The 13,161-nt window shown below is 30.2% G+C and overlaps 1 protein-coding gene across 3 annotated transcripts in view; it reads right to left on the bottom strand.

The window, feature by feature from the left end:
- Positions 1–1,463: 1,463 nt before the first annotated feature.
- LOC130667301 (uncharacterized) overlaps positions 1,464–13,161 on the bottom strand; it is a 33,443-nt gene continuing 21,745 nt past the window's right edge. For 2 of the 3 annotated variants that reach the window (XM_057468788.1, XM_057468789.1), the window contains exons 4-6: positions 3,776–3,962; positions 3,306–3,662; positions 1,465–3,233 (exon numbers count right to left, since the gene is read on the bottom strand). In XM_057468788.1, the coding sequence (XP_057324771.1) occupies positions 2,802–3,233; positions 3,306–3,662; positions 3,776–3,962 (976 nt within the window). In that variant the 3' untranslated portion in view covers positions 1,465–2,801. Of the gene's footprint in view, positions 3,234–3,305; positions 3,663–3,775; positions 3,963–13,161 lie in introns of all 3 variants that reach the window. The other variant, XM_057468787.1, reaches the window with a different exon arrangement.

Genomic DNA, 13,161 nt, shown 5'->3' with positions numbered 1-13,161 from the left:
GTTTTTCCGATGTAGATTGAGATTTTGCTTGAGGACGTAAAATAAAAAAAACTTTTGCGGAAATGAATCACCCTATTATATATATATATATATATATATATATATATATATATATATATATATATATATATATATATATAATATATATATACATATATAGTTCATTTTTAATGCATAATTATTTGTGCACTAATATAAAATATATTCGTCCGTACGCACATCAATGATGACTATTGATAAATTAAAATATAAAATATGTGCTAAAAAAAGCAAATATTATGTAAATGTAATTTGTTGTTAGAATTCTACATTTTAGTGTGATTTCTTGTTAAACAGTAGATACTGACATAAATATAATTTAAAAAGAAAGTGAAATGATATTTAGTTATATTTGGATTGAATAATAAAAATAATATGTTTGTCTTTCTAACTTTCTTTCAATGTGTGATATATTTAAACATGGTACAATTGTAAAATGCCCCTTGTTTATTTATCTTGAAACTTGTATATATATATATATATATATATATATATGAAAAAAAACATTTATTTAATATGTTCTAAAATGGTTATTATTAAAATGAAAAATAATTAAAATAAAATTATATTCTGTTCATTACTTTAATTATTAATCATTCAGTATGAACTTAAAGACAATGATACAAAAAACAAAATTATGTAATTTTAATTTAAAATAATTTAGCGTATTACCGCAATGATGTTATTATAATTTTTTTTTTATTGTATGTCAAAATATTTTATTATTTTTTTACTATTACAAATGTTATATTAATTTAGATATTGTATAAAAATATACTCATTAATTGATTCAATAAATTAATATAAATAAAATAAAAATATGCCAGAAATAGTAATTTAATTACTTGCTACTGCTGCATTTTTTCTAACAAATCTAGTGCAGATTTATTTATTTAGATAAAAAAAAAATGTAAAAGGCATTAAAAATTTTAAATAAAAAAAAATTTTAACTAACTTCTAATTTACTATGAAAGTAGTAGTTAATTTTCACGTCCAGTAGTATGCTAAATATAAAACTATACTCTAGTACTTTATCCGTCGTATTGTAATGTAAACTGGTATAATATAAATTGCATGTATAAATTAATATTTATAAGTATTATATTTATTATTCAACTATTTCTGAACATGAATAAATTCATAAATTACTAAAAATGTCTATTTTAATATTTATTTTATTAACTATTTTTGTACTTTTGTTTATCACTGTATTTTATTTTCTACATATATTCTATTTAAAATATTTTCGATGGAACAATAAAGTCAAAGTTTTAAGTATTGAAATATATTTTAAAAATAATTCTTAAATTATATTGATTGAGTTGAAATGATAAATTAAATATTCTTGAATATTTAATAATTTAAGTTCCTTAAAATATCTAATAAAAACGAGGATATAAAATAATAACAAAGATTTGTTCTAAATTCAAAACTTCAGAAAAGCCTGAATTGATTTTTATTTATACTTTATAAAAAATACATGGCAATACGTGATGTATGTGGATGATATACTTACTGTATGATAATAAATCGGGCCGCTTGACATAATTTTTATTTTACATTATTTTTTTTTTAAGTTACACATTTTTTTAAAAACGTATTGTGTTTACCACAAATTGTAAATTTTTTTTTTTCTCTAGCGTTCATTAATAATTACTCGTATCGAGTGTATGTTTTTCACTTTTAGTGCATCATTTATTTATTTATTTAATTTTTTTTTATTTTAGATTTTACATTATTATATTAATAATTATTAATATGACTAGAGATACATGAGTGCACTTGGGCATATATAAACGAATGCAAACTATTTTATCACTGCCCATTTAACACATATGTATAATTATTTCAATTTTTTTTTTTTTGACGGATTTGATATTGTACATTGACTTGTGAATGTAATCTCGCCGTTTAAAAAGTATTTTAATGATTATTATTATTTTAACAATGGATATTGTCATAAAAATTCTATGCTAATCTATACTTTTATTTTCTTCCGGGTGGTAATTTATTGGATGGATTTTTAAAAATTAACTAATATTTTCATAACTAATTATAAAATTTATTGAAAAATTTTAAATACTGTATTCTTGCTTGTTGAAGTGATAATTATAAGCAATTTCTTTTAATGCGCAATAGTTATAATTGTTGTTATCAATTTTTTTGTTAATTTAAATTTTAAATTTAGTAATACTCAATTAATAGTACGCAAATGTATTTAATTCGATGTATTTTTTCACTATAGACGTAATTCTTATTAGTTTTTAGTTTTTATGAGAAGAAAAGACTGAATTTTATTATTTACTAAAACGGTTAAGACTTATTTAAACTTGAATAATTATTAATTTTTACAATTATTTAAATCAATCAGATGTTTTAAAACATATATGACAACGCGAAGGGAGTTAAAAAAATCCATAATATATTAACTTTCAAATCTCACGTGAGAATTTTGATTTTTATGAGTCCTGAAATAAATGACTTCTAAAGGAAATATATATATATATATATATATACATATTTTTTTTTTTCAATTAAAAATTAAAATACTATAAATATAATAATAATAATAATATGACTATGGTCTTGACCCGGTCAGCAGTCTTGATTTTTTTATAACGTTTAAATCGTTACATTCAAGGACTGTTTTTAAATTTTGATAAAAGACAACATATAACACAATCGATATAGTTAATCGATATGAAAACATTAAATCTAATTACATGATTAATATTAGTAATAATTAATTAAAATTAGTCTTGTCATAATTCTTCCTCTCGTTCTGTTATTAATGTAACATTACGTGAATTTTCAATACTATCAATATTATCCGTTTCTTCTTCTGAAAGTAATGGTATGACTTGTTGATTATAATTATCATGTTCTGAAGGCCTCATACTTTGTCCAGGAAACAAAGCCATTGGAATATTGCCAGATGGAGTTGTAGGCGCTGATCGTGATAACCATCGTTTAGATTTATTTCTTGAATTCGGTAATCCTAAAGGCATGTACATTTTTCCTCGTGCACGTCTCATACGTGACGTTGCATACTCACCACTAGGACTCAATGGTCTTTGTAATGATGAATTAATATTTGATGGATGTAGTGCTAGCGGCCGATTTTGAGGGTGATTTATCACATTACTGTTATGTTCATTTGGTAGTTGTTGAATTTTATCTAACAATTCTCGTAACTGTAATATTAATTTAAAATTAATTATTTATAATAGATCATTCGATTTTTATAATATGTTATATATATTTACTTCTAATGTTGGACTAGTAGCTCTAGGTGGAGAACACGGCGATTGTGCCGCTAAACTTGATATGTCTGAGGTTGTTCTATTATTGGCAAGTGAAACAACGGACTCTCCAACACCAATTTCTGCTCTATCACACCCCATTGTTGATAATTCATCGATACTATTATTGCATGAATATGGAGGTGGAATAATTGTATTAGCTTCATTCACTACATTACACATAAAACTTGAGCTGAGTGAGTCCAAAGTACTTGCGTGTGACAATGTACGGAAGTATCGCATTACAAAACCTGATGTTCCTTTACCCATTCCCTCGTCAAATCCGATTACTAATGGGTACAAATCCGGTTTCGCTGTTACCTTAATAAAAGCAATAATATAATATAATAATAGAAATATATTTAATATCTCGCATATTAATAAATCCAATAAAAAATATGGTATACAAGTGATGTACTATTATGTAATCTTACCTCATTATACGGAGGTGGCAATGCTTGCACAAAAGAACTGCAACGACTGTAATGTGGTGGTGGATAAAAAGATGATGATGATACACGATCAGATATTGAACTATCACCTGATGATCCTAATCGACGTCGTTGCCATAGCCAGCATCCACATACTGCTGCAAGGGTCAATCCTGCTAATATAGCTGCCCTATAAAATTAAAAAAGAAAAAATTATTTTTAATTTCAAAATAATATTAATCAACGAATTTTATATGAGCGTTCTATAAATATCACAGAATCATAAATTTGTATATAGATAAATTTGATTTGAAATAAAGATGATATAATAGAATAACAAAAAAAAAATACTTTAAAACTATGATCAAAATTTTTTAAATGCCGATTTGACATAAATGGTCTGGGTTAAAATAAAAAAAGTTGTATGAATTATTTCCAATTATTTGTAAATTGTATTAATTAAAAATTTTAACAAAGCTTGAAGGATTGAGATAATACTGTTAATAGTTCTTGAACTAGGATTTTTAAGGAAATTTTTTTTTTTTATATTAATTCACCATGTATGTAGGCCAGCGGCCTGTCTCATGGTATACAATTTTTAACTCAGCTCATTTTCTATACACGGTTTGTTTTTGTGCGGCTGTGCCCCGACTTGTGCATGCACTGTACTGCATCATTACGGTGAGGCCCTACTACCTCCCCTGTGCAATAGAGGTGCAGCGGCGTAGGAAAACCACAGAGAAAACCTAGCCAGTACAGTTTCGGTTTGGGTGAAGCTTCCATTTTTACCGATTACTGGCTCTTCATCCCGCCCCTAACGATCAGAGACCTTCGTTCGAGCCCAACGCGTGGCTAAGCGGTCACCCAGCCAAATAGTAACCATGCTCGATGCTACTTAACTTCGGTGATCGCCCGAGCCACGTGCGTGCCGAACTGCTGCCTCAGCCGCTCTTTTTGAAACAAATTCAAAAAATAATTCCCAATTAATTAAAAATTAACTTATCGTTATCAGTGATGTTAAATGTGTGGTATATAGTTAATCTATATGCACCGAAAGCAGAGTGGGAAAAGTCTGTGTACAGATGTTCATGATATCTGTAGTGTATGTTCACACTGAATCGTGGCGATTATTATTTTGTGGGATCTAATGAAGGCCAATGGCTAGAAATTCATGTACACCTGTATTTAGCATGTAGTCTAGTCAAAAAGTTCAAAAACACGAAAAATCTTGACAAAGCTCTTAAAAATATGAGCTATAGCTCATTCGATTCGGAATGATGTCTAGAAAAATGTAACTCGAGGATGTATTAGCACACAAAAAATTGCAATTGTTATTAACAAATTAAGATGAAAAAAAAATGGCATTTAGTTTTTCGTTATTATCTCAAAAACTATTAACATTTTTGAAATTCTGAAAAAGATCCGTAAAGAAGCGGAAATTTCCAATAAAAAAGTTCTTACTCCCCGAACTCTACCTTTATTATTTATAATTTTAATTTAACGCCGAAAATAGGGCTCCGCGTGGCCGTTACGGTATGGACGCACGGCCGCTAGAGACAGGGTACCGCACATAAAATAATTTTTTGTGGCAGACACGAAATGTACGACATTTAGCGCCTATAGCCGGCAGCTAAAAATATTAGAAAAGATACAGCTGGAAAAAAGGTTCCTAATCGTTCTAATAGTGACGTCATTAACGGATCAAAAAATAATTCTTGGTTACATGTGCGATAGCAAACGACCAAAAATTTTTTTTTTTTTTTTTTATTGAAAAAAATAAAGTTACAGGAACGCTCGGGAACACAGTTCGATTGAGCTTAAGGGAACAGTACACAAATTACATCACATTTATAAAATTAAGAAAAAAGAAAAATTAACAGACTGTACTATCTCGCGGTCCATTGGGAGATGGATCGTCCACAAGCTCACCACAGATATAGACCCTCCTATCTAGCTCTGCACTATTAAACTAATTTTGAAATAATGCTAAGTCGTATAGAAATATCTGTTCTGTTCAACTATTATATAAAAATATCAATATTAGAAATAAATTGACTTAACGCTATTATTATGTCAATATTTAAATTGCAGAGTAGGTTATCGATGTTACCACCCATGCAGGAGCCGCCAGAGTTGAACCACAGGGCCCTACTTGGCCCAGCACTGGGGAACCTAGCTTTGGCACATCTATATTGGCCCATGCTTGGCTCAAGATTGGGTACTCAGTCTTGGCCATTACAATGATTACCCGGGCTTGAGCCAAGACTGGGTAACCTAGCCTTGGCCGTTCAATGGCAACCCAGGCTTGGGCCAAGACTGGGTAATCTAGCCTTGGCCATCCAATGGGGAGCCAGACTTGGGCCAAGACTGGGTAACCTAGCCTTGGCCGTTCAATGGCAACCCAGGCTTGGGCCAAGACTGGGTAATCTAGGCTTGGCCGTTACAATGATTACCCAGACTTGGGCCAAGGCTGGGTTCCCCTGTCTTGGCCATTCAATGGCAAGCCAGGCTTGGGCCAAGAATAGGTAACCTAGCCTTGGCCATCCAATGGGGAGCCAGACTTGGGCCAAGACTGGGTAACCTAGTCTTGGCCATTCAATGACAACCCAGGCTTGGGCCAAGACTGGATGCCCCTGCCTTGGCCGTCCAATGGCAACCCAGACTTGGGCCAAGGTAGAATTACCCAAGTTTGGCTATACCTATGGTTTAATAAGTAGATCATATAAATGTATCAGTTCAACGTTAGTAGGTTCGTCCAGTAGCTATCGTTCGGACCCAGCAATCTGAAGGACGGCAGTTCGTGCCCGGAGCCCAGCAGAATTTTCACCGAGTTTTTTTCACATCATTTACCTCCTTCAGATAGTTTAAACGTTAATGATCATAAAATCTACGATGTTAATAATAATAAAATTTTTTTTTTAATTAAATTTATTCGTTTCCTCGAGGCATGGGCAAGGTCTGGCGAAAAAGTCAGGGCCAGGACTGGCAACCAAGCATGGGCCAGGTCTAGCAACCAGGTCTGGCCCAATGTTATCATTCCAGAGTCCTACCAAGGCTGGGCCAAGGCTGGCTTACAAGCTTGGGCCAAGGTTTTACATACTTGGGCCAAGCCTGCGCCAAGCCTGGGCCCGTCGTACTTTCCTCTCTGGGCAGAAGGAATGTTGATACTATTCAATTTTTTAATAAGAGTTTCCCGTTGCTTGTTAAAACGAGAACTCGTCCAAAATACATGGTCTGGGGTTTCATCTGCCTCCTCACATGGGCAGGTTGCTCATGTTACGATATCAAACCTGTGCAGACTTGATCTCAGTGAATTATGACCGCTTCTGAGCCGATTAATTGTCACTATAGTTTTTCTGTGAGCCCTCAAATCATTAAGCCACGGTTTAGGATTATGATCAAAAAATTTTTCAAAGTAGTTGCTCCTCTTCTCCGTAAAACCAAGGTTAGTAGAATAGGGAGGTTGGGACAAGTTTGTGTCGCTGGTCCCTTTTTTTATTACATGTCATTTTTAACTTCCCGCTAAGAAAATTGAAAATTTTCAAAAATTCGGGAAGTTATTGGTTTCGGTCCGATTTGCAAAAACCGAATTCCTATCAGATTTTGACGTTTTGAGGTTCTAGGAAGCTATCCTGACTAATTTCACGATGATGTCCGAGTGTATGTATGTGTGTACGTACGTACGAATGTATGCATGTAAATATTCATAACTCTTGAACGGATGAACCGATTTTGATCTTTGAGGTGTCATTCGACGCGGCTTGTTAATATCTTAAAGCTGTACAAATTTGAGCTTAATCGGTAGAGTGCGTTCGGAGATATTTAAAAAAAAATTGGAAAATCCGAAAGTGCACACCTCGAACGCTCATGTTACAATGAAATATATAAATTATTAATTTTCTTTTTAATTACAAAATTTTTTAATAAATATCTAGAAAGAAATTCGTCGTTTTTTTTTTTTTAATTTAGTTAATTCTATGACAGTTGGTAAAAAAAAAAAAATGATTTGATGGTAAAGTAGAACCTTATGATATCAGCAAAGTTCGATGATAAAAAAAAAATTCCCGATAAAATAAAAAAATGGCTGCAGTGTGTGTTTGTTTACATGGAGTAGTGCCGGTTTTAACAGAAATGATTTATTAAAAAAAAAACGAGAGGGTCTACAGTAGTGATTTTCGAAAAGACCCTTCTTTGCATAATTCTGAAGACAGTGAAAAAAAATAAAGTCATTTTGTCAAGCCGTTCACGAAATATCCGTGCCATAGACTTTTTTTGGACTACAGACTAACTGACGTCCACGATACATATTTGTTATTGAACTTTTTTTTATTATAATACGTATCGGACAACTTAATGAAAGTATTAGTCTTATTAATTAGTGTTTCCTCTTTAGGTTAATGTGCTTTTTATAACGTGTGAGTGTGACATAAAAATAATATATACAGTTTAATGAGGAAAAATCAAGTGACCTTGACAGGTCCGTTACACAAAGCACAACCTCGCCGCTTCGCGTTCGAGGCGTGCAATAAAATTTTTTCAAAAATGTTTTATTTGGATAACTTTCAATTTGTTCGATGGATTGATTCCAAAATCTAATCAGCTCTAAAACTTCATAAGCCGCGTCGAATGCCACCTCAACCATCAAAATCAGTCTAATCGTTCAAGAGAAACCGTTGACGAAAGAATTCAAAAAAATTTTTTTTTTTGTTTTTTCGAAATTTCTCAAAAACGACTCGATAAATCAATTTCAAAATTCAATCAGCTTTAGAACTTGATAAAACACGTCGATTGCCACCTCAACCGTCTTAATCAGTCAATTCGTTTACGAGATATCGTTGATTAAAAAAATAGTAAAAAACGTTTTTTTTCGGATATCTATAAAAAAATTGAATCATTCGATTCCAAAATCTAATTACCTCTGGAACTTAATAAAACTCGTCGATTGTCGCCTCAACCATCAAAATCGGTTAGTTCGTTCGCGAGATATCGTGGGAGAAAGAAACGCTAAAAAATGTTTTTTTAGAAAATAATGGCAAACAAAAGTATTTTCGAGCTCGAAAATGTATTCAAAATAATGTTTTCGAGCTCGTTAACGAGCTCGAAAACAGCAGGAAGTTTTGGGGCTGGCCCGCAGAGTTAACCGATAGACCGATTTTTTTCTATGAAAACACAACCATAATATCGTGTGTCTGTAACATTTCAGAGCGATGGTTGATCGTTCCGTGATTTTCAATACCGATAGTAGTAAACAGTTCTCCAATTTTGTTACATCTGTTAGATGCCGTTACTTTAGTATTCAAAACTTTCATATAATTCTTAAGGGTCGGCAGTAGTAAACGAATTTTTGAATTTTACTTTTCTAATTACATTTTGAATAATTACGTCACTCGAATGATGAAAACCTTCCGAAAAAGTTTGTCTTTCACATTTTTTCGGAAGCTATAAAAATTATGTGATAACAATTGATTAATAAATTAAAAGAAAAGTAAAATTCAAAAATTCGTTTAGTACGGCCCAGCATTAAAAAAATTAAAAAACCACGGGATCATGCATGGTACACGGAAAGAAATGTATGGTACTTTGGCGTTATCTACTATACTGTATAGTACAAAAATCTTTGCGTAGTTTACATGTCTGTACAGCGGGATAGACAATATCAGTATGGGCTTGAGTCCCATACTACATTGAAGAAACGGCAATGCCACTAGGCTGCGTTACAATAGATCTTTGTGAAGTAGTCAATGCACTATCGGATTACCATTAATACTGCGTACATGTAGTTGCTAATTTTTTTATATAATCTTTATTAATGTCAATAATGCTGTACATTAATCAAATTAAAAAAGAAATCATAAATAAATTAATTTGAATTAGAAATTAATAATAATTTATTTCCCTATTTATCTTTTAAATTTTACAAGAAATAATGCCTCATCATTTTAAAATTAATTTTTCTAAAAGATATATTTTTATTATTTAAAGCAATGAATATTTTTCAGAACATTTTTATCATATTTCAATTTCCACTGAATCCCATCGAGAATTTTTGATTGGTATGAATTGATTTCAATCGGGAATAAAAAAAATCATATAGTTTATACTGAAAATAATTAATATTAATAATAACATAGATTTATCATTAATATTATGTTCTTATATATTTCTCTACTTATAAATATTGGGTTTAATCTTATAATATTTATAGATTATATATTTAAAACTATAACCAAACATAACCTATGTTTTGACTTCAATAAGCTTTGGTACTACTGATACTAAGGTAAGGGACCCAGTTTCTGACCTTTTAAGAGTGCCGGTTGAGGTTATACTATAAGAGTTAATGTAAGATTTAACTTAATTAGAAAAAAAAAAAATTTATCGACTAGTTTAGGATTTGTCAAATAAAGTCATGTGCGTAAAATAATTATTTGAATTGAATTAATAATTAAAATTGACGTTTTAAAGAGTGACTATCAGAGGCCCAGTTTCTGACCGCCAGAATTCTTCAGATCGCAGTTTCTGACCGTCACAGTGGCGCGGTTTCTGACCCTCACAGTAAACCATAATTATGAAGTACTTACTAAGTTTAAATAAACTAAAATTATTATTTGAATAAATAAATTAAATAATTATTATAACAAATACATAGTTTTTTTTTTAACACTTTAAAGAGTCATAACAATTTAAATACTATCAGAATTGACATTATTTTTACAATAATTTTATCACTCCAAAAATATACTTTCAAGATCTAAACATAATCTTTTATTTATAAAAATAAATATTAAATGTCAATTTAAACCTGTATTATAAAAAATAATGAAAAATAATTTAATAAAACTATAAATATTCATAATTTCAATAAATTCAATACAAAATAAACTATAAATATTGTTATTTTTACATTTTATAGACATGTAATTAAATAGATAACCTCGTTCGTAGTAGGTTAGAATTTGAGGGTCAACAACTTGATCACACCTTTAAAATTGAGCCTAGTTATTGACCATCAAATTTTAGCAACAAAACTCATTTTAATATGTTTTATACGTGTATTTAAATAAATTTTAATTAAATATTGATCTACACATACATTTTTAATTAATTTTTTTTACTTAAATGATAATTAGTGCACAGATTCGATTGTCGCACTTTCTAACATCAACTGCTTAGACTACACTTAAAAAATGGCTTCCGCAGCCACCTATGACTAAGATATTTTTTTTTATTCAGTTAATAATTTCTATGTTTTTTAAATTGCCATTAATTAGGCTCAGAAAAGATTACTACAAATTAAGAAAAAATCGATTTACGTATTAAAGTTATAGTTTTTTAAGTAAGTTAGAAAAAAGTTGAAAAGGTCAGAAACTGGGTCACGGTCAACAACAGGGTCTTTTACCTTACTGCAATATAAGCATACGTGATTTTACAATATTGAATAGGGTTATCTGCCAGAAGCATTGTGGATACCACCATGCAGCCCAGCAAACGAGATCGGATTGAGTCGGATTCAACATCCTATCCGCTTTAACACGATTCAATGCAGTTTTTGAAATCTCCGTTTTTCAATCCGTTTTAATACGATCAGACCCGACACGTTAGTATTGGATAACTACAGAAAATTTTGTTACCAACTTCTAAAACTTCTAAAAATTTATTAATAATGTGTTGATTTCTTTTTTTATTCACTTTCAGAATTTTATTTTCTTATAAATTTTTTGAGAAGTTTTTAGGGAAATTTTAAAATTAAATTATTTTTAGCTTCTACAATAATTTATAATATGTTCTTTTTGATAAACTTATTTAATTTTAACTTGTGTCTCTGACGTTATTAGAAAAATAAAATTATGTTTATCAATTTACCACGGCCCAACCTTAAAGACATAAATTTCTTAATATAAATAAAATATCAAAAAGGAAAATTTCACTTGCATGCGTTTGGCTTATACCGACTTGGTCGGTAAGTTGAACTCTGCCTCGAATATATTCTATCCGATTCAATGCGTTTTAACACGAAACACTGTTTTCAAAAATCGCATTGAATCGGGTTGGTTCGTATCGGACTTCAATCCGACTTCGTTTGCTGGGAGTATGGGCCTGACGCCCATATTGGCATAGACTCATCCGCCATGATTATTGTGAATGTTACCATTCCCGTATGGTGGAATCGACCATACAGCATAGTGGTATCCGCGAAAAATTTCTTTCCGTGTACAGAAAATACGGTATCATGTTTAATAATACATTCATGAACAATAATTTTTATCCGGGTAGTTTTGCTTGTAGAAAAAATGAAAACAATAATAGAATACTTCTGTATGAAAATTCCTACAATAAATGATGACGGACTGAATAAAAATTGTAAAAAATCAGTTCATATGCTTTATAAAGTTCATTCAAAATATTGTAATGAATATTGAATGAACAGAATATTAATGGCTCTGTAGACTTAAAAAAAAAGGTAGTTTTTTATTTTTTTATAGTTGGTCGGGTTCCAGGCCGGTTCAGACAGCCAAATGCGATTAAAATAGAAAGTTCGATGAGTTGAATCAAATCAAAGCGTTAATAGACAAAATATCTAAGAGGTGTAAAAAGCAGTGATTTTTCATATATTTTGTCGACAATATTATTTAAATATTTCATCGCCGATATCTTTTGAACTAATAGACCGATTTTGACGTCTAATGTGACATTCGACGCAGTTTTTTAGTCTCTTAAGCTTAAAGTTTTTTTAAAATAATCAATTGAACGTTTTTGATTTTATTAAAAAAAAAACACTTTCTTGAAATGTTTTAGTTAACGATATCAGTTAAAGGCTTATAGAGTTTTTGAGCTAATTAGATTTTGGAATCAATCTATGAAGTAAGTTCGAAGTTATTCGAAAAAAACTTTTTTCACAAATTTTATTTTTCAAATAATTCTGAACATAATGTACTGATTAAGCTTATATTAGTCATTGAAATTTACGTATAGCATTGAATTTCATAAAATTTCAAATCAAATCTTAGAGAACATTAATTTTTTATTTGACTAATATCTCAGAAAATATCAATCTTACACAGAAAAAAAAAAATCTTGACTCAAGAAAATTTTTCTACAACCAAGAAATTTTTCAGCGAGTGGAATGAAAACCGGAAATTTCTTGAACGAAGTGAAATAATTTCTTGAATTTTAAATCTTCAATTAAGAAAAAAAAATCTTAAGCCAATACATATTTCATACTTGGTCCAATAATAGAATTACTTGTTTTAAAAACTTGCAGTTTTTAGTTTAATAATAATTTTTCTTAACCTGAGTATGTTACTTACTTAAACCAAGAAATAAAAAAAGTTTGGAAAATCCAAAAGTGCACGACTCATAATGCTTATTTGATCGTAAACATTAAAATA

Source organism: Microplitis mediator, chromosome 5, assembly GCF_029852145.1.
Source record: "Microplitis mediator isolate UGA2020A chromosome 5, iyMicMedi2.1, whole genome shotgun sequence".
NCBI classification, from domain to species: Eukaryota; Metazoa; Arthropoda; class Insecta; order Hymenoptera; family Braconidae; genus Microplitis; species Microplitis mediator.
Note: the sequence above shows the minus strand (reverse complement) of the source record. Positions and strands in the feature narration are given on the sequence as shown.